The sequence below is a fragment of the Phytophthora cinnamomi genome, assembly GCF_018691715.1.
Source record: "Phytophthora cinnamomi strain GKB4 chromosome Unknown Contig53, whole genome shotgun sequence".
Taxonomy (NCBI): domain Eukaryota; phylum Oomycota; class Peronosporomycetes; order Peronosporales; family Peronosporaceae; genus Phytophthora; species Phytophthora cinnamomi.
In genome coordinates, this window is record NW_027150986.1 from 1,099,513 (window position 1) to 1,118,914 (window position 19,402).

The following is a 19,402-nucleotide window of genomic DNA, read 5'->3' on the forward strand; positions in this document are numbered from 1 at the left end:
CCACAATTCCGTAGGAACTAGGTCGGGGAGGTTTCGTGTTTCTGCAATGTTCATCTTTAGTACCAATGTTTCACCAGAGGCCGAAAGAGGGATTCCATGACTGGGGAATAAAATACATCCAGCAAATCAACAGTTTTACGCATGAAATGATGTTAGTTCCATTGTTCGTGATGCCAAAAAGCAGAGCTAGTGTGCGAGCTCTATTTCAAGCCATTTCTAGCACATGCAAACAAACAATCAACCGTTTGTGCACAACCAAAACTACGCTCGTAATTTGTACCTCAAAAAGATCTCCGACAGCTGAGTCCGCATGTTACGATCGTACGCATCAAATGCGAGGACGTTTTCCTGTTACAAATCGCAAGTTATCTGTTAGTCTGATACCAGCACAGATTCACTCCTTACTAGAAGGAGGTCATTACCAAAGCTGATGCAACTCCATCATTTGGAAATCGTTGAAGATGCTTCGCCACAGCGACGGCCTCGCGAGTCGAGTACGGGTACGTGATGGTACCATTTTCAACCAGCTCTCGTAGCTCAGCAAAGGCTCTGCAAAGCCGGCGCAAAATGTCGACTGGAACACTTGGTGCGTATGCAGTCAACAAAGACAGTTCAGACTCCTCGTCCGGATTGTCGATTGCGCTACAGATTAACACAAATACAGGCGAGGAGACTATCAACCGCAGCAAGCTCTGCCGTTACAATGCGTGGAGACGTACTGGCTAGCAAAGATGTCACCAATCTCCCGGAAAAAGTTGTTTCCCAAGAAAGGGAACCCTGGACGATTGGCGAGGACCCACATTCGGAAGTTGGGGTGAAGCTCAACTATGTTTTCTTCATCGTGCCACTCTTCGATCGTCACCTTCGCTGGGTCAATCAAACGCTTGCCATTTCCCTGTAATACAGCAGAACACGTCAAATAGGAATTTCTCCGTGAGCATGGCTATCAAGCGATTAACACCCCCCCCCCCTTCAAGTGGACGTCTTACCAGCAGCATTTCACCATCTTCGATAAGTCCCTTGAGGACACATACCACCTCTAGTGGGGCTTTATCAGCTTCGTCAACGATAAGTGTTCGTCCAGTTTTGACAGCGCGAACCAGTGGCGAATCTTCCCACTCAATCCTCCCATCGATAAGAGTCGGCACCAGAGTGAGTGTTTGCACGGTTGTCTAAAGACACACATGCTGCTGTTAGGCTTTCATACACAGGTATTCGTACACCTCAACCTACAATTACGTACATCGCGATGCAGCTGAATGTACTCGCGCTCTTGCTGCAATAGCTGCAGCAAGCGATCGGCTAGCTTGTTCTTGCCCACGCCTTGATTACCAATGAGCAGCATGTGTTTTTGACCAGCCACAACATCCTGGAGCATAGCCTGCATGCACTGCGTATGCTTCGGAATGTCAAAATAATGCGGTTGAGGGACCAACTCGGGGTTATTGGGCGATTGAATCGGGTAGGAGGTATCGCCAATGTACAAATACCCTCCTTCTTCTCGGATAGTATCTGCAATAACGCAAGCATTAGTTGAAAAATACATGAAAAGGCTTATGCTTTACGTACCCAGTTCTTGCTGCTTTAGGGTATCGGATGTCGATAGTGAGACTGGTACGTTGCACTCGTCCAACAAAGTATCAACAAGTCGGCTGCAAGATGCAGATAGGAACTGAGTGAGCAGCGTGTCATGAAGCAGCGGGCGCAAATCGCGCAGTGATTGTTCAGGGAATGCGTTTAGTCGACGGCAAGCGCGCAAAAGCTGGCGTATGGACAGTGAAAGAGCTAGATAGTCTGCATTGGCACTCGTCTCCTTTGCATCCCGCAGTTTTTCCGAAAATGAGAGCAGGATGCTGCTCGATACGGCGGAAGAACATAATTCGAGACATTAGTTATTCAGCTGCAAATCAAATTGTACCCAAGTGGAACGTGCCTCGTTGTCTCCTCTGGGAGCCCAGGGTAGAGACGTCGTACAATCTCTTCACTTTGCCCAGAGGAAATGATTGGGAGGTGATGGAAGCTAAACATGGAGATGCTATCCGAGCTCAGCCACGCAGCTGTAGATTCCTTGCCTGGTGCAGCTGCTGTTCCTCTTAGTGTTGCAGGATCCGCCTCGGCGATCGCAATAATACGAAAAGACGGGTGGATTGCTGATACCCGACTTAGCGCGCTTGCATCTCCAGTTTTGTTTGCATCAGCTACGACAGCATCGTACGTCACCTGCGACACCAACTTCGAACCATCTGCCAGGTCAATCTCTCGATCTTGAATCAACCTCTGGAGCACGCCTAGACTGTCACTTCCGAGCCGGTGTACACCGTCCAATACGGCGAGATGACCATTTCGAGCAGCATAAATGAGTGGACTATCCTCCCACCGGGTGTTACCATGGGAGTCCGTCGAACGCCGTTGAAGGAGATCTCGTGCTGTCATATCCTTGAAAAGACTGAACAACTCGGTTGCATATCCCACTCGATGAGCGAACAGCCGAACCAAAGCGGATTTCCCGCTGCCTTTCGCTCCAAGCACGCATAAGTCGCTACCCACAGCGTGATCTTGAACCATCTCAGCTAACATTTCAGAGTGTGTGTCCGTCTCAACGAACCCTGGCATCGCATTCGTTTGGATACGCGTTGTTCCGCATGGGACGTCATGTAGAACCAGCTCTGCGTTGCTACGAGCATCAGGCGTACGGAATATCACGGTTGCCTTCACATCTTCAGGTGATGCCTTCACAACACTATCGAGCAGATAATTTGTGGCTTTCAATCCGTCTGTATACTTTGCCAGAATATGATCAAGCGCCTTCGAGTTGGACTTAGTTTTTGCGCCGAGAACATTGGTTCGCACGGGAAAAGCACGCTCGACGGTGTTAGCCACGCTTGCACCAGGGAACTTCTCCAACACCTTTGCACAGTGGGAGAGCGAGAGGTAGTCAAAGTGTGGCATACGTGGGCCCGTACTGGTACCGATGTCGTAGGTAGCCTCAATCGTGTTGACCGCCTCTCGAATGCCCACTAGCTTTTCAAGTGTTGGCAAGGGGACGGATGGGGCAACAGCAACCAGTTCCTCAAGCTGCGACCCTGGAGAGCTTGGCTTAACATTCCTCGCTTGGAACCTGGAGCGTAGTGGTGGATCTAGCGTCCGGCCTGGGTAGGGAGGAACAGGAAGACCCAATGCAATCACTCGAAAGTCCGGATCGACTCGTACTAGGTTTTGCGCCTTCAACGCTTCGGACGAGTATCCTTGCTCCACTAACGCATCGTAGCTGCGTTATCCACAGGATTGCGTTGAAAAAACATCATTTGGCTGTAAACGGGCGTAGACCACTGCAGTAATCTAAACTACCCCGTACCTTTCTGCTTTCATGAGAAATCTTCCGTCGTCAAGCATCATCTCTCGGTTCTCAAGCAGGTTATTCAGGGTTGGCAATACATTTCGCTCCGCCTTTTCAAGTCCTGGGCAACACAAACCCAGTTACGCCGAGTTGATGGAAATGGGACTCGACAATTGGGACAAACCGTCGATCACAAGCACTCGGCCGTTGATAGCTGCTCGAACTGGAGCCTGGTCCGTGAAAATGGCCGCTCCATCCACGATTTCTCGACGCTAGAAAAATAAATACGCCGGCCAAGTAAGTGCATAGTAAGTATCGACGGCAATACTGTAACTTTCCGGTAGTAGCGAAGTTTGCTATTAACGAACCTGCTTCAAGTCGGACTCCGTCGTATCCTGGGAAATGGCGATGTACTCGACCTCCTTGTTCAGAAGCTCGCAGAACCTCATACTCAGCAGTCGTCGAGACGACCCCGGAGGGCTAAAGCACACATCAAGAAGCTGTTTTAGCAAGAAAATCAACTCTTGTCTGCAGGGGTCAACGTACCCAATGAGGAACATGTCTTGCTTTAGGAGGTCTTTTTGCAGCATCCATCTCAAGTGACCCAGCAATTCCTGAAAGCATGTATTACACGAGGAAATATGAATCATGGTAAAGAGTAAATCCAGCGTCCAATTCGCCATAACGTTACCTGAGACATCGGTCGCCCTTGCTGCTGCTCCGTCATGTATCCACGAGGCACCAACTCGATCGACTGCAGCGAAATGTTCACGTAATACATTGTTTCTCTTAAATATAAATGAAAATACTGTAGGGATTAGTTCGTACTCTCACCTTTGCAACCCCGACGTTGGCTTTCACTCCCCCAATTTCTACCACCGACATCTGCCATGCAAAAATTGGTTAAAGTTCGTGACAAAAGTTGGTACGCATGCTCTCCCCCCACCTGTCGGTCATTGGGGCCAGCAGCGCTGCTCGCCCCCCGCATACAAAATACAGATCGGCGCTCTGCGGCCAGCCGCCAGCCGCGCCGCTGTCGCCCCAGAGTGCGCAGCATGTTGGCAATATCTGCAGTGCAGCAGAGCCTCCCGTCTCGTCAGGTCCTTCACGCGGTGCTGACGTGATGCCTCGAATAGTAGACCCTCATTGTCAACTTACGACCATCAAATGAGAAAAATGCCACGCTTTATTAGGCGTGTATTAGAGAACAGCGACGAACAACGAAGCGCTAGCTGCCTCCATCATTAACGCAAATGTTGCCCGAGAGAACATGCGACGGCATGATGATCGAAGTTTTGCCTGAAGTTTGCTGCTGAAAAATGAGTTTACAGGTTCGCCACACTTTGGTAGACGAAATAATCATACACCTTTTGTCGCCTTATCAAAGGCGGTCCCAACGTGCTGGGACCAGGAGAAGCGTAGCAGTCGTGTCACACAGTTGAAGCTTTCCCAGATGGTAGGCAAAGCGAAAGATCATTCCAGTTCAACTGAATTGCTTTCTAGAGTTTCAGTCACAGCGCTATTGGTGTGAAAGGCGTTTCGGAGACACATGGTGGAGTTCGTGCCCCTTGCACCCGGATTGCAGTGCGGTGCGATACAGCTGAACGGTTCCGATAATTGCTGGCTTTCAAGTGGCGGACTTTACGGTCTCCCCTTGAATTGCGCTCATTTGAGAATTTTCATCCCTTTCCGCAAAGCAAAAGTACAACAAAGGTTACGGATTCGAAGTTTCACGCGTAACGCGCGCACCATGGCGTTTTCTGGCGTATTGAAACTCAAATTCGGCCCATTCTGGTTCAAGACCACAATCCTCCTTGTCAACGTACTCGCATTCGGTCGAAATACCAAGTACGTGCTCCGTATAGAACGGCCGTCGATTTGCGGTGGTCGCATCGATCTGCCGATCGGTCGTCGAGACTTCCCCATCGATCTTCTTCCCCGATCCGCTAACGATCGTCGTAAGCTACGCTTTGGCGTTCGGTACGGCGTGAAAGGCAAAACAATTCGATTCCTCGCGCCCACCGCTGAGATTTACGGCCATTGGATTGCAGTTCTCCGTGAAGCCTTCCAAAGAGGCGTCAAAGTGGTTAGGAGAACTCGCAACGAGACAGCAAGTACCATCGGAACTGGCGGAAGCGACTCCGACAATGGCAGCCATACTCAGGCAGCACGAGTCAAAAATGTCACAGACTCGATGCGTGGCCAGCGTGGCTCAGATGCGCTGGTCATGTCAATCAGTAATTATCAACACGAAGTCGATTCTGACACGAATGTCAGCACCGCTGACACCACCAACGACAGTCTTCACCAGGCATTAGTCCAACGTGGTCAAGCGTACTGTGTCGTTCGCGCTGTCACTAGTGAAGCCAAACAACAAGACATTCTTCACCACAATGGTGATATCGAGGACAGCGGCAACACCGAGAGCTCGAGTGGAGTAACCCCAGTATCTGAAACAACACTCACAAACCGGCCACAGGATTCCTTTTCTACCGACGGTGATTTTGGTGAAGGCCAGCAAAACGTCTACTGCATGGCCACAGATCGCAATGGTGTGATGAGTTTCTCCGTTTACACCCCACCAAAAGCAGCTCGCGTTGGTCATCCCCCTGAACACGAAAGAGTTTTCAAATTGGCGTCAACCGAATGGGCTCGATGGTTGGCCCGAGATGTTCGCGACAACGAGATCCTGCCTGAAGTTTTTCACCTCACCGGCACCAGTTGCAAGCGTCTACAGTTGCAAGAAATTGTGGCACTCGCGCAGCCATTCTTCGCATGAGTGGATAAGCAGGCATTCGCCGCCTCCCACTAGCCCGTACCACCTACACACTGCCGTGCCGTCAGTATCGCGTACTTCAACCTCCAAGCTTCTCAGCTCGAGATCGTTTATCCCACCAATTCTTGCCGAGGAATTCCACCATTTCGTTTCCTCAAGACCGACTGGCGCAAAATGCGCTAGTTAGATAATATCGTGTAGTAACCACCGGCAGCAATTCGCGATTTTTCTGCTGTGATTGCATAGTATATGCCTTACGCTCAGGCAAGTTGCCTGAGGCAACTAATCAAACCTGAGCTCATCTGCCAGACGGGCTGTCTTCGATTCATTTGGCACGACCGGGGAGTTCATCGAAGCGTTGATGCACCTCTTCGAGTCGCACATGAAATTGACTGCTACATCATGCAGCAGTCAATTTCGAGTGGACCCATGGCGCATGCAGACTGCATGCCCCATGGGTCCATTCGTCTAGGTTCGCGTGAGGCTCCTCGACGTCACTTTTAAATCGTCTTCCTCGGGCATAAGCGATCAGAAAACGTCCTCAGTTTCCGAGAATGGGTAAATCTGCAGCCGACACGTTCATTCAGATCGACGACGATCATATAGACGAGCACAGGGTGTCGGAACCTAACTCCAGTCACTCTACGGGCTCTTTCGAGATTTCGATGCAAGATGCGTGTGACTCCATTAGCCAGGATGCCAAGATCGGGCGAGCGCTAATTCGGCTGGTGAGCACGGTGATTTTCTGGTGTGTCGCTTCCGTTGCGCTGTCACGGCGGCCACGCACAACGTTGCAATGGGACCAGGTTCTTGCAGTGTCGAGTGTCCTAGCAACCAACGGCGATAACATCGTCACGAGCGATACGCCGATGCAGTTTTACAACATAGGGAGCATCGACGACGTGTACGACTGGCTCGTCAACACGATGGTACCATCGGTGTTCATCACCGAGGACGTCAACGGAAATATCCTGCCAAAGTATCAGCAAGGCCAAATTGCCACGCTCAACAAGGTTTTAGGTGGTGTAATTTTCGATGTGACGCGCAAAAGTGCTAAGACGTGCAACCCCAACGATGTCGTCACGGAGTTATACCCAAACTGCTCGGATTCCGATAGCACAACGCTCGAGCGCTCGTTTTTCAGCATCAACCTGAATGCTACTGAGGTAACCCAAGCCATCTCGGCGCTGAAGAGAAGTGACAAAGGAGTCAACTACTACACGAAAAGGCTGGAAGTCACGATCGCGACTTACAACGGAGACTTCGAGGGGTACTCCGTCACAAGTCTGCAGTTGGACTTCGGGGACAGCGGCTACATCAAACCGACGTCGGCAACGAATTCCGCCAGAGGGACCCCATACCAGTGGAAAAATGCTGTCGGGGATGCTGCGTACGCGTTCAGCTACGTGGTATGGCTGTTTGTCATTTTCTATTGGGGGACTGGCCGTGGAGCCGAGATGCGAGGGTCATTGAGGCACTCAACGCGTGGAAACACTAACTGCGTTGGATTCCGACGTTTGCTACGAAATATGTGGAAGTTCTGTGTCATCGGTGGTTCGATTCCAGTCTTTGGTGCCATTTGGGCGGTGATTGAATACAAGATGAACACGGACGAGTTCCGCTCCAACCTGTTAAAACTTGCTGACAGTACGGGAAGTGACGCGGAAACCCTTCAGGCTCTACTTCCCGTTGTCGATTTGCTGAATAGTATGACGACTTGGACATACGTTCTTGCACTTGTCGGGGCGATCGTGTCGATTCAAATTGGTCTGTACACCCTTTTCCAGCTGAGTTTCCATCCCCAGTTGAGCATTTTCACGCGAACGATGTCGAGTGCGCTGCGTCAATTTGCGGCCTTCTTTGCGGTGTGGATCATTGCGTTTTTAATTTTTGTCTGCGTTGGAAGCATCCTGTTCGGATCCGACGTTGAGGAGTTCTCCACGAGACTTCTCACTACCCAAGCATGTATCAACATGCTCTTTGGGACGTTTGACTACGACAGTATCAAAGATCTGCAGTTCGCGTACATCTTCTACTGGTGCTTCATGATTGTTGTCAGCCTCGTGCTTCTGAATATGATGTTGGCAATTGTGCTCGACGCGTACACGGTGGTGCGAGAAGAGAGCTACAAAGGAGAAGCCAGCTTGATGCTTAACGGCAGGATCACGGACTTTTGCCTCGACAAACTGCACGGGAGAAATCCCGCACGCTGTGCGCTTGCAAGCTCGAAACCTCCTGATAACGACGTCGAGGCTCAAGTAATTTTTGACCGGATCAAGGCGGACATTCGCAAGCTTCCAACGGAATACGTCATTCTCCGGAAGAAAGTTAACCCGTCGCTGCTCCTTCATGTGCTTCAAGCCAAAATGGAACTAGAGTACCAATCCACCAGACGGCGAACCAGGTCTCCCACCAAGCTGACAGCCCAAACATTGGTGGAGACTTTTCCAGGGGCCAAGCTGACAGCGAAGCAACTCGACGCAACTTTCAAATATCTTCATGAGGGTGTCGTCATCAACAAGAGTGCAATCAAGCAAGCACAGAAGCGAGGAGTTAACCAAGCCAACCGTGACGAAGACGAGCATGATTCCACGCTTGTGTCGTCGGTTCGAAGTGGTGGAGATAGCTTTTCTGTTGCCGGAAACGAACTTGTCGACGACCAGGATGCATCTCGACTGGCATCGCTCGAGAGAAAACTGGATCGCTTACTGGATGAAATTCTAGCGACGCAAGCAGCGATTCGAGACGCGAGATTCGCCTAGCTCGTATGAACTAAACCAATGCCGTGGATACGATGTTTCGAACACCACCGTCTCATGGACAAATGCACGTGATATTCCATCATCGTAAAAAACGCTTAACAGTAGTTTTCTTGTGTTGCTTGACCAAAACTTCCACTTAGCGTTGTTTCTTGTACTTCGTCCGATGCCCCCTGCACCTTTAACGTCCTTACTTGGACGCCACTTTCTCCAACAACTTAATCAAGTCAATCGGATGCACGGCGGCCCCACCAACTCTTGCCGATTTCGTCGGAGCAGCAGATACGTCTCCTTCTTGCCGGCCCCTCTTCCTACCCGTCACGGGATAGCACTTCTTTTTCTCCGGCGAGACCTCCTCGACGTCAGTGCACGTCGTGGCCTCCTCCGTTCGGGCTTTCTCCTGCTGGTCAAGCTGCTCCACCTGCCGCAAGTACTCTTCACGGAGCTGAGGCGTGTTGTACGTCTGCGTTCTCTCCAGCTGCAGCTGAGCACTGAACGCACTGAAAACGTCCCACACGCTTTCCTCCCTTTGGAAGGCGATGAAGTCGATCGTCTCCGACTCGACGCCCAGTGTGCAGTCAGCACCGAGCCCAGCATCAAGCAGAGCGGCCCACAGATCCCGTTTAATAGGGGCCAGCAGCTTCTTGCTCTTTGGCAGGCCGATAATGGCGTGGTTAAACACTATCCTAAGCTTCTCCAGGGACAGCCCGGCGTCCTGCAGCGTCTGCTTCATCTCGTCCAGGCTCGCTCTGAAGTCGGCGCTGGCGAGGCCGCAGACGCCCAGCTGGAGGCCCTCCCAGAGGCGCTTGTCCTCCTCCTTGACGCCGAGTTGCCGCCCCAGATCCGACAGCTCGAGCGTGGCGGCCCGCGAGGACCCGGAGGTCAACGCGCCCAGCGTGGCGCTGAACAGTCCGGCCTTGTTGAGGCCGGCGGCCGCGTCGGCGCGCGTTGAGACCACGGCAGGCACGAGCTTGTTCAGACGCATGGCTCGGATGGCCGGGAGGCGCATTGCGCGCTGACTGCGCGGCTGCTGTTTGCGCTCGAGGAGGCAAATTGGACAATGAGAGGCTCTGGGGGCAACCTTGCCGACCGGCGGCAACTTGAATGCATATCAGAGCGGTAAGGGGGTCTACCGCCTTGGATTACTCACTGTGCATGAGCATCTTGCCCTGCTTTGCCCCATCGCCGTCGCTAGTAGATACCGGTATTGGCGAGGTGGTGTTAAAAATTAACGGAGCGAGGTGGTGTTAACGGGGCGAGGTGATTCCTCCATGATGTGCAAGTTGCCTTCAACTTGCAGCCTAAAAATCGACAATCGAGACAGCTTGGCAGAGAATACGGTACACCGGTCGTACCTAAGAGGGACGACGATTACAACGGGGGCGTCACTTCCCGTTACCTGGCCGCAGTCTTGCCCGCCGTCCTGGTGCTGCGAGCGCGCGCGTGCTGTCTGTGGGTGTGCTCCGCTCGCGCGCTCCGTCGCGCTTATCGGCCAAGAGTCCCGCGCGTGTCCTGCCGCCTCGGCCGCCGCCGACTTCGCCCGGGAACCCGTCGGGCCGCGCGTCTGAAGCCTCCTCGCCGGAGCGTCATGAGCAGCAGCACGCCTCCGGCCGCCGTGCCGGAGCCCGCGGCCGAGCCGCCCGTGGCCGCCGAGAGCGCGCGGCTGTCTCTGAAGGTGCGCACGCTGGACCAGAAGACGTACCCGATCACCGTGTGCGCGGCCGCGTCGGTGCCGCAGCTCAAGGAGCTCGTGGCCGTCGAGACGGGCGTCACGCTGGCCCGCCAGCGCCTCATCTACCGCGGCCGAGTGCTCAAGAACGACCAGATGCTGGCCGCGTACTCGCTCGAGGACGGCCACGTGCTGCACTTGGTCGTGCGCGCGTTGCCGCCGGTGGAAGGCGACGCCGGCCAGGCGTCGGCCCCTTCCGGCTCGACGCCGGCCCCGAACGCAGGCCTGGGCCCGCGCGCGCCGGCCCCGTACCGCTACTCGGCCGTGGACATGAACGCGCGGCTGGAACAAATGGACGTGCGGATGAACGAGATCGACGCGCTGGACGCGCGGCTGGACGAGATCGGGAGGAGCCGCCTCCGGTCCCGATCGCGCCATCGCCGCGGAGCGCGCTCGCCGCCGCCGCCTCCGAGAGATAATGACGAGCCGGACCCGACCATGGGGCGGCCGGGCGCGGGCGCGGCGCTGCCGGGCCGCGTGCTCATGGGCGCGACGATCTCGGTGCCTGAAGGCGCTGATGTGACCATGCCTTTTCTCAGCTCGATGATCGCCAACCTGGTCTCGCAGGTCAGTGAAGGTGGCGTCGGCGTGGACGCAGGAGACGGAGTGACAACGGGAACGGCGGCGGACGGACGCCGCCATGTTACGTTCTCCAGTGAAGCGCTGGGCGGACCAGCTACTGCTGAGATGGAAGCCGCGGCGGCGAGAACGCAGCGCCACCACCACCGGAATCGCGATGGCTCGGGCGCTGGAGGACGTCAGCGCCGACGTTCTTCTTCAAGTGCTGATCGACAGGCGGCGTTGCGGTCGCGCACGGGGCTTCGACTCGAATCGGTGCGTGCGACGCTGGACGACGCGTCTCTCGATTTCCCAGCCGAGCTTACTGCTTTGCCGCAAGGAGATGCCAATGCGGCTATGACGGAGCTGCAGCAGCAGGTGGAAATGCTGCTGACACTCCTGGAGCGTTTCGGACCACGACTTCGACTTCTCCCTGCTGCGCTCGCAGAGCGTGACCGCTTGAGTGGACGTTCGGCTGAAGCAGGTGCTGGAGACGCGACCACGACCGAGCCGACTGCGGGCGATGCAGCCAACGCTGGCAGTACTGCTGTTCCTACTCCTGCACCTGCTGCAGTTCCTTCTCCTACCCCCGTTGCTCCTGCTCCTGGCCCCGCTGCTGCTGCTCCCGCTTCTGTTCCTGCTGCTGCTGTTCCTGCGACTGCTGCTGTTTCCACGCCTGCTACTGTTCCTGCCGCCGCTGCTGCTGCAACCGCCGCCACCACAGAGACAACTGCCACAGCACGCCGAGTAATTCGTGCCATCGAAGCTCTGCAAACGATCGGGGAATCCACGGACTTGTTGGCTCGCATGGCGCGTCACGCGTTCGTTCGGCAGTCCATGCACTTAGGCGAACCGATTCCTAGACGTGGAGAGGCGACAAATGCAGGTGATAGAATGCAGGCGACACTTCAGGCGTTGCAAGCTGCAACAAGGACAGCTAGAGCTGCGCGAGAAGGAGTAGGTGACAGAATGTTTCGGGCGACACTCGGTTCACTACAAGGAGCAACTCCTGGGAGAACAACAGCGCAAGGTGACGCTAGACCGCGGTTTAGAGTGGCTCGCATCAGTGCTACCGATCTGACGGGCGAAAGAAACGCTGCAGCCCCGAGCACCACAGCCCCGGACACTGCCAGCACTACTCCAGGATCGTCTCACAGTTTTTCGGTTGACCTCACGGGTCCTGGTAGTGCCATAGCTCCGCCACCTCCTGTTGAACCAGCAATATCTACGCGGAATAGCCAACCAGGTAGCCAAGGTCAACGCGCTGGTGGAGTCTCAGACGACGTGAACGGCCCACTGCCGCCAACTGGCGCGCACATCTCGATCTCTGGAATGGGTCTGCCGCTCATGTCATCGGTAGTGTTCCCTTTTTCTCTTGCAGCGGGTCTCGGTGGCAACCATGCGACAACAACTTGGAATCTAGCAGATTTTGTGAGTCGGCTGACGAGTGAGTTGCCGATCGCGAATTTGTATGGAGTTATTGCTGGTGATGCTACCCAACTGCACCAGATCCTGGCACACATTGGTTTTGCGCTGTTCAGTGGGGTTGATGTACCGCGAGTGACCAGACCCAGCATCCGCACGTGGGCGCAGGATTTGGTGGGTGAACTCCGTCGCTTATTGCGGGTGCACGCGCTGCCTGCCGACGTGGTTGACCAAGTAGATGGGCCCGTTGAACGGCGATCGGCGCTGGGAGACGAGCTGCTTCGTGTAGTGGAGCCGTTCGTGCCAGATCTCGTTGACTCCCTTGTTCGCGCTACATCTGCTAGTCGAGCCGCTGCGTTTGGTGCGAGCAGCGCAACTTTCTTGCGCACGATGGCTCAGCAGGTTATTCGCCAGATGCGCTCCTACGCACGAGGCGACTCGACAGAGTCCGAAGACGAAAGCGACGAGCGGGTGAAGCGTTTGTTGCGAGGGCTACTTTTGTGGCTGGGCATGCACGAACACGTGGCGAGCTTTGCCGTTGACAGTTTGCTATGCTGGACTGAAGGAGATAGCGATACCGCCCGTCGCGGACGAACTCGTCAACGCGAGGAGGGCGACAGCGAGATCGTGGCTACCGACTCGCCGGCGGCTAAGCGACGACGTGAGTAGGACGTCGATGCAGCTAGCGGTAGCGAACGACGCTTTACTTGCGTGTTAGTGTCTTTGAATTGATAGTAGGCTAGGACTTATCTACACAATGCAGCTTGTAGTAAAACGCCAAGAAGGCTTGCTCGTGTTCGAATAATGCATATGAACAAAACTAATGGCGCAAAGCTACTCTGTTGATCTAGTTCGACAGAGGGTTTTGCGTCGGGAACTTGGGGTAGACGCGCTTATATAGGTGGAGGCACACGGTGTCGTGCTGCTTGATGGGCTTGTTGAACACGGCCTTCAGGTCGCCGTGCGTACCCAGAGACTCCTTGATGTGTCCTGTCAAGCCGTGTTTGGTCACAAGCTCCACGGGCTTGAACCACCGGATGTCCTCCGGCGAGTGGAACATGTAGCGCACAACAGCCTTGCGTTTCTTCACCTTAACCGGCGTGCCCGTGACAATGACGCGCTTGAGCACGACGCGGTCTGGGTTGACATTCTTCAGCGTACCGGATGCAACAAGCTGGCCATCAGGCTTGAAGAGCAGCAGGGAAGCAGGCTGGAACGTCACAGGGCCGTACACTGTTGCCACGCTCCAACCACTCTGCGGCAGGAATCGCTGGAAGAGATGCTGGTCGCTTTTCAGGCTCTGGTCGCTGAAAACGGGCTTGCCGGAGAAGCGGCGGAAGCCGCAGTGGAAAGAAAGCTCCTCCTTGGACTTGAGCGTCTCGCCAGCGAAAGATGCAGCGCGCTGCACGGAGAAGTTGAGCACACTCAATCGGTTCTCGTGCTTAAGCAGAGCGCCCATAACAAGAGGACCAGCCTGAATGCGAGCCTGCAGCTTAGCCACGGGCACGCTCTTGAGATGCAACGTCACAAACACACCGGACGGCACATAGCCCATTTCGCCGAACTCGTCGGGCAGCGCCTCGTTGGCCAGAGAAGAAGAAGCGACGGAAGCAGAGTCTTCCACATCCTCCATGGCCATGGACGAAGCACGAGAGCGAGACTGCTGTGTCTTGGATTTGCGGCGAAGCTGCTCCTTCATGGCACGCTCGGCATCCTTACCACGAGAAAGAGCAAGTCGCTGCACCATGGCGAAATCCGCAAACTGGAAAAGGCGAGCGTAGTCAGCAGGAAGCGATTCCTTCGGGTCCCAAGCACTCGTGCGTAGCGACTTCATTCCACGGTAGCGAGCAAAACGCACGCGAGCAGGCTGGTCAACGGGCACGTCCACTTCGTCAGGGAACGACATGTTTTCCTCTTCGTCCTTGCGTTTTTGAGCCTGATCAACGTAGTCGTCATCGACCATGAACATGTCGTCATCGTCGTCATCATCTTCATCCTCGCCAGTCTTGCAGAAGTCCTGGTTTACCGCACCCGCATCGTCCTCATCGTCATCCTTCATTCCCTCCTCCTCCTCCTCTTCGTCTTCACCGTCGAGCCAGGCAGCCTGGTAACTAGACGCGCCCTTGTTGGCCGCAGCATCTGCCTGGCGCTGCTTCTTGGCTTCCTGCTCAGCCTCAGCAAGTTCCTCGTTGGTCGGCCAGGTCTGTTCGGCAGCAAACGGGTCGTACTCAGCCTCGAAGCGCAGGTCCTCCTGCAGCGCGGGGTCTGCAGTCGCAAGTACCAGGTCCTCGTCGTGGCCAGCCGGCACCGGAGCAACAGGAGGCTTCGCGCTCATGTCCGCGTCCATCTTCCCGCGTTGCGTCTGACGCGCCGCCGCGTGAGTGATGCGGCTCAGCTGGAAAGTTCCCACGTCCGTGATGTGAATGAGCTGGTTCACCGACAGCGGCTTGCCGCGCAAGTATCCGTTGACCTGCAGCTCGCCGATCTGTTCTCCCTTGTCGTTCTGCGCCTCCGAGTCGGGCGCGAACGTGGCCGTCGTGGCCAGCATGTACGAGCGCGCCTCGCGCCAGTGGATCACCTTGGGCGAGAGCGTGATGAGCACGCGCGACAGCTGGCCGGCCACGTTGGCCATGGCCACCTTGGCGCTCTCGCCGAACTCGGTGGCGAAGAACTTGTTGCCCAGCTTCCTGAGCTCGGCCTGGCCCTTGGGCGTGTGCTTCTCCAGTCCCTGAATGAGGCCCACCGTGGTGGGCAGGCCCTGCGCGCGCACGGCCGAGACGATGCGGACGCCCTCCTCGCTCAGGCCGCCGTCGGCCCCGTTGTGCACGGACAACACGAACACCACGACGTCGGCCACCTTGGCCGCGTCCAGGGCCACCAGCAGGTTGCAGCCGCAGTCGACCACGCAGAGCTTCTGCTTGTGCTGGCTGAAGACGCCGACCGTGCAGTTCTTGAGGCCCACGGCGTCCGGGGCCGGCTCCTCCACGCTCGAGGCGCCCTCCAGGATGCTCTGCTGCACCTCGGCCAGGTCGGCCAGGTCGCTCAGCGCCACGAGCGCCACGATCTTGGGCGGGCCGAGCGCGCTGCCCAGCCCGAAGCGGCGCTGCAGCAGCAGCTCCTCGCGCTTGTTGCCGCGCAGCTGCTTCTGGCGCTGCAGGCGGGCCGCCTTCTGGCCCGACAGGCTCATGCTGCCGATGCTCGAGCCCGTGCTGCGCACGCTGGCCCGGCGGCCCTCGACCTTGCCGCCCGTGCGGCGCGCCAGCAGCGTCTTGGACTCATGGCGGCCGGTCTTGTGCTTCTTGTTCTTCTGCTTGAGCGGCCCGGAGCGGTGGTGGTGCGACGTCATGGTGGCGGGGCAGGATGCACTATGGCCGCCATGGCCGGCGGCCGAGCGCTGCTGACCAGCAAAACGAACCGCCCTATTTCAGTACATCAAGTCCGTAATTAGGTTCAGTAAAATATAATTTAATGATATATGATAACATTGGGCCAGGCGACGCAAGTGCCAGCACAAAACCATTGGCGATCATGGTGGCGGGCGAGGACGACGCGACGGCGCGCTTCCTGGCCAAGTACGGCGTGGCCAAGCTGGCCGAGCAGTGGGGCCTGGCGCCCGAGGTGGGCCGCTCGCTGGCCGCGCTGAACATCCGCTCCTTCTTCCCCGTGCAGGCCGTGGCCATCCCCAAGATCCTGGCCAGCGACAGCGACCGCGTGACGGACATCTGCATCTCGGCCCCCACGGGCAGCGGCAAGACGCTGACCTACGTGGTGCCCATCGTGCAGCGGCTGCTGCCGCGCGTCGTGTGCCGCGTGCGCGCGCTCGTCGTGCTGCCCAGTCGCGACCTGGCCGTGCAGGTGCACCAGATCGTGCAGCAGTTCGTCAAGGACACGCCGCTCAAGTGCGGGCTGGCCATCGGCCAGAGCAACTTCGCGGCGGAGCAGGTCGCTCTGGTGGGGGACATTTCAGGTGACAAACAGGCCTCGACCACAGGTGGAGGACGCAGCTTGGTGGACATCCTGGTGGCCACGCCGGGCCGTCTCGTGGACCACCTGGAGCAGACGCCGGGCTTCACGCTGCAGCACCTGCAGATCATGATCGTCGACGAGGCCGACAGACTGCTGAACCAGTCGTACCAGGACTGGATCCCCAAGGTCTACGCCAGTGTCTTCAACGGCCAGGAGGTGGACGAGGAAGGCCTGGCCCTGGGGGTCGGCGTTACCTGTCGGCGCCAGGACTCCATCAACAGGCGCCGCATCCGCACGCCGCTGACGAGAGTGCTGCTGTCTGCTACGCTCACGCGCAACCCGCGCAAGCTGGCGGCCATTGGCATGAGCAATGCAGAGTTGACGAAGATCGGACGCATCGATGACCCGCTGGCTGATAATGCCAAGCAGGGCAATGCCGGCGACTCGGACAACGACGACGAAGAAGACGGAGAGGAGGCCTCCGGGTCGGCCAAGATGTACTCGACTCCGACGAACCTGGACGAGTACTGGATCGAGTGCGACACGGGCTCCAAGCCACTGGTGCTGTTGGAGCTGCTGAGCGAGTTTGCGGGCGCGCTGTCAATTGTCTTCACTGCGAGTGTGAACTCCACGCATCGCCTTGCGAGATTGCTCCAATTGTACTCTACTCACCCGGAGCGCATTCGCGAGTTCTCCAGTAGTCTTTCGCAGAAGCAGAGATCGGCCTTGGTCGCGGACTGCAAGGCTGGACGCGTGGAGACTGTGGTGTGTTCTGACGCTATGGCGCGTGGTATGGATATCGAGGATGTCGCGAACGTCGTCAACTACGATGTGCCGTCGTTCATCAAGACGTATATTCACCGTGTGGGACGTACGGCTCGTGCAGGCCGCCACGGTCGCTGTGTGACGCTCGTGAAGATGGGTCAGATGAAGGGCATGATGCGCATGCTCAAGAAGGCTGACAACAACAAGCTGAAGCCGTACCCGCTGCAACAGGAACACATGAAAACACTGGTGCCGCGGTACACTGAGGCTCTTCAGCATCTCAAGGACACTCTTGAAGCAGAAAAGGCTGGCAAGCTTCAGGCCACATCCATCCTCCGCAAAACTAAGGACGAGAGTGAGAAGAATGACGATGAAGCTGAGGCTGAGGATTTAGACGAGGAGGTCACCAGTGCTGACAAGAAGCGAGCGTTCTCGGTGTTGAACGGTCAGCTTGAACGGAATTTGGGGAGCAGGAAGGCTCGCAAGCAATGATCAACCTGCTAAAAAATTAAATAGATAGAGAAAAGAACGAAACCTGGAGTTGCGTACAAAATGTTCTCGCTTGCATTCTATCCTGACGATGGAGGTTCTGTATGTGTCTGTGGCTGTGGGTCAACGCTTTGCTTGGCTTCTTGGCGACGCTTTTTGTGAGGGATAGGAGGCTCTCCTCGCTCAGCTCGCTCCTTCTCGATCTGAATGCGTTTGAGATGGTATTTGTGGCCCTTTGACCGTAAGTGCTCTGCCCACTGCTTCTTACCCGTGAACTCGCGCCCATTGCAGGCTGTGCACGTGTTCTTCTGGAACTTGTCCTCTAGTGACGCGGCTTGAGCTGCCTCCGGTTTCTGCTGCTGGACAGTCTGGTGCGAGGTGATCTCTTCGCCCTTGAGGAACTTCTGTGCAATCTCAATGGCAGGCTGGGCCACGAGCGCGTCCCATTTCGCCACATCACTGCTGTCCACTTGGTAGACTGGGATGTTCTTGGTCACAAACTTGTTGCGGATCCACGAGAGCTGGCGACGCGCGTACTGGCGTGTGGCCACGTTCAGCTGCTCAATGCACGCCTCCAAGATGGTCTCCAGTGGCTTGGGGTCATCGGCCGTGCCGTCCGTCGCCTCCAACGCGTCGAAGTAAGGCTGGAACTCCTTGTATCCGATCGCTTGCAGAATACCGACCGAGTTCTGCGCCTCTTCCTCGTCGTCACTTTCGGGGTTCAGCCTCGGCGGGTTCTCCTTCACGTGAGCGCGCAGGCCGCGGATCTCCTCCACCAGGCCGGAGCTCAGCATGGTGTCCACCCTTTTAGCCAGACGGTCACTCAGCACCGGTTTGCTAGCGTGCACCCAGAAGGCACAGGCGTCGAAATACCTCTCGACGTTCCGCTGCTCGCGCTCCTGCTGGGCCAGCAGCTCGCTGTGGGGCACACCCGTCTGCTCGAACACCTGCAGGCTGCGCTGCATCTTGCGCACGTTGTTCACGTGCAGCCGGGCAGCCATCGCCGGGTCCACGGCCTGCAGCCGCGCGTAGAGCGCCTCGGGCGTCTGCTTCACCTGCTCCTGCTTCACCTGCTCCTGCTCCTGCTCTTGCTCCTGCTCCGGCGGCTGCGGCTTTACGGGCACGTCGTCCAGCAGCTGCGACTTCCAGAGGATGCTCTGCGTGTAGTACATGGTGCCGCCCACGACGATGGGCACTTTGCCCCTGGCCAGGATGTCGTCGATGGTCTGCAGCGCCAGGCGCTTGAACTCCAGCACGTCGCAGCGGGCGCTGGGCTCCACCACGTCGAAGAGGTGGTGCGGCACGCCCTGCTTCTCCTGCTCCGTGATCTTGGCCGTGGCCACGTCCAGCCCGCGGTACATCTGCATGGCGTCCGAGTTGACGATCTCGCCGCCCACGGCCTTGGCCAGGTCCACCGACAGCTTCGTCTTGCCCGCGCCCGTCGTGCCGATCACCACTAGCACCTTGCGCAGCACCGCCATACTGCTAATGAGTGGCTTGCGTAAAGTATTTTTGCCACGGTAATATATCTGGGAGAGTTTAGTTCATAATCTAAAATGGTTTCTAAATCCTAAAGTATATTTTCTAAACTGACGCGC

At 56.4% G+C, this 19,402-nt stretch overlaps 8 protein-coding genes across 9 annotated transcripts; 3 read left to right on the plus strand and 5 right to left on the minus strand.

The window, feature by feature from the left end:
• Positions 1-261: 261 nt before the first annotated feature.
• Positions 262-1,387, minus strand: IUM83_00281 (von Willebrand factor A domain-containing protein 8; the record flags this gene model as incomplete). The annotated part of the gene is made up of 4 exons (XM_067924042.1): positions 262-348; positions 423-642; positions 720-895; positions 1,244-1,387. 4 exons carry the CDS (start codon positions 1,385-1,387, stop codon positions 262-264), a joined length of 627 nt encoding a protein of 208 aa, XP_067788663.1.
• Positions 1,388-3,477: 2,090 nt separating this feature from the next.
• On the minus strand, positions 3,478-4,394 carry IUM83_00282 (von Willebrand factor A domain-containing protein 8; the record flags this gene model as incomplete). The annotated part of the gene is made up of 6 exons (XM_067924043.1): positions 3,478-3,609; positions 3,706-3,817; positions 3,884-3,951; positions 4,029-4,091; positions 4,172-4,222; positions 4,284-4,394. The coding sequence occupies 6 exons, from the start codon at positions 4,392-4,394 to the stop codon at positions 3,478-3,480; spliced, it is 537 nt and encodes a 178-aa protein (XP_067788664.1).
• A 2,273-nt stretch (positions 4,395-6,667) lies between these two features.
• On the plus strand, positions 6,668-8,875 carry IUM83_00283 (Polycystic kidney disease 2 1 protein; the record flags this gene model as incomplete). Its single annotated transcript, XM_067924044.1, has 1 exon — positions 6,668-8,875. One exon carries the CDS (start codon positions 6,668-6,670, stop codon positions 8,873-8,875), a length of 2,208 nt encoding a protein of 735 aa, XP_067788665.1.
• A 671-nt stretch (positions 8,876-9,546) lies between these two features.
• Positions 9,547-9,881, minus strand: IUM83_00284 (uncharacterized protein; the record flags this gene model as incomplete). Its single annotated transcript, XM_067924045.1, has 2 exons — positions 9,547-9,558; positions 9,651-9,881. The coding sequence occupies 2 exons, from the start codon at positions 9,879-9,881 to the stop codon at positions 9,547-9,549; spliced, it is 243 nt and encodes an 80-aa protein (XP_067788887.1).
• Positions 9,882-10,460: 579 nt separating this feature from the next.
• IUM83_00285 (Ubiquitin-like protein, regulator of apoptosis) lies at positions 10,461-13,253 on the plus strand (the record flags this gene model as incomplete). Its single annotated transcript, XM_067924046.1, has 2 exons — positions 10,461-11,643; positions 13,150-13,253. The coding sequence occupies 2 exons, from the start codon at positions 10,461-10,463 to the stop codon at positions 13,251-13,253; spliced, it is 1,287 nt and encodes a 428-aa protein (XP_067788666.1).
• Positions 13,254-13,431: 178 nt separating this feature from the next.
• Positions 13,432-15,930, minus strand: IUM83_00286 (pre-rRNA-processing protein TSR1; the record flags this gene model as incomplete). 2 transcript variants are annotated; one of them, XM_067924048.1, is made up of 2 exons in its annotated part: positions 13,737-13,758; positions 13,817-15,930. In XM_067924048.1, 2 exons carry the CDS (start codon positions 15,928-15,930, stop codon positions 13,737-13,739), a joined length of 2,136 nt encoding a protein of 711 aa, XP_067788667.1. The 2 variants fall into 2 exon arrangements, with proteins under 2 accessions (XP_067788668.1, XP_067788667.1); XM_067924047.1 differs by having other exon boundaries at positions 13,432-15,930.
• Positions 15,931-16,112: 182 nt separating this feature from the next.
• Positions 16,113-17,807, plus strand: IUM83_00287 (DEAD/DEAH box RNA helicase; the record flags this gene model as incomplete). The annotated part of the gene is made up of 1 exon (XM_067924049.1): positions 16,113-17,807. The coding sequence occupies one exon, from the start codon at positions 16,113-16,115 to the stop codon at positions 17,805-17,807; it is 1,695 nt and encodes a 564-aa protein (XP_067788669.1).
• A 77-nt stretch (positions 17,808-17,884) lies between these two features.
• Positions 17,885-19,285, minus strand: IUM83_00288 (tRNA dimethylallyltransferase; the record flags this gene model as incomplete). The annotated part of the gene is made up of 1 exon (XM_067924050.1): positions 17,885-19,285. The coding sequence occupies one exon, from the start codon at positions 19,283-19,285 to the stop codon at positions 17,885-17,887; it is 1,401 nt and encodes a 466-aa protein (XP_067788817.1).
• Positions 19,286-19,402: the final 117 nt, after the last annotated feature.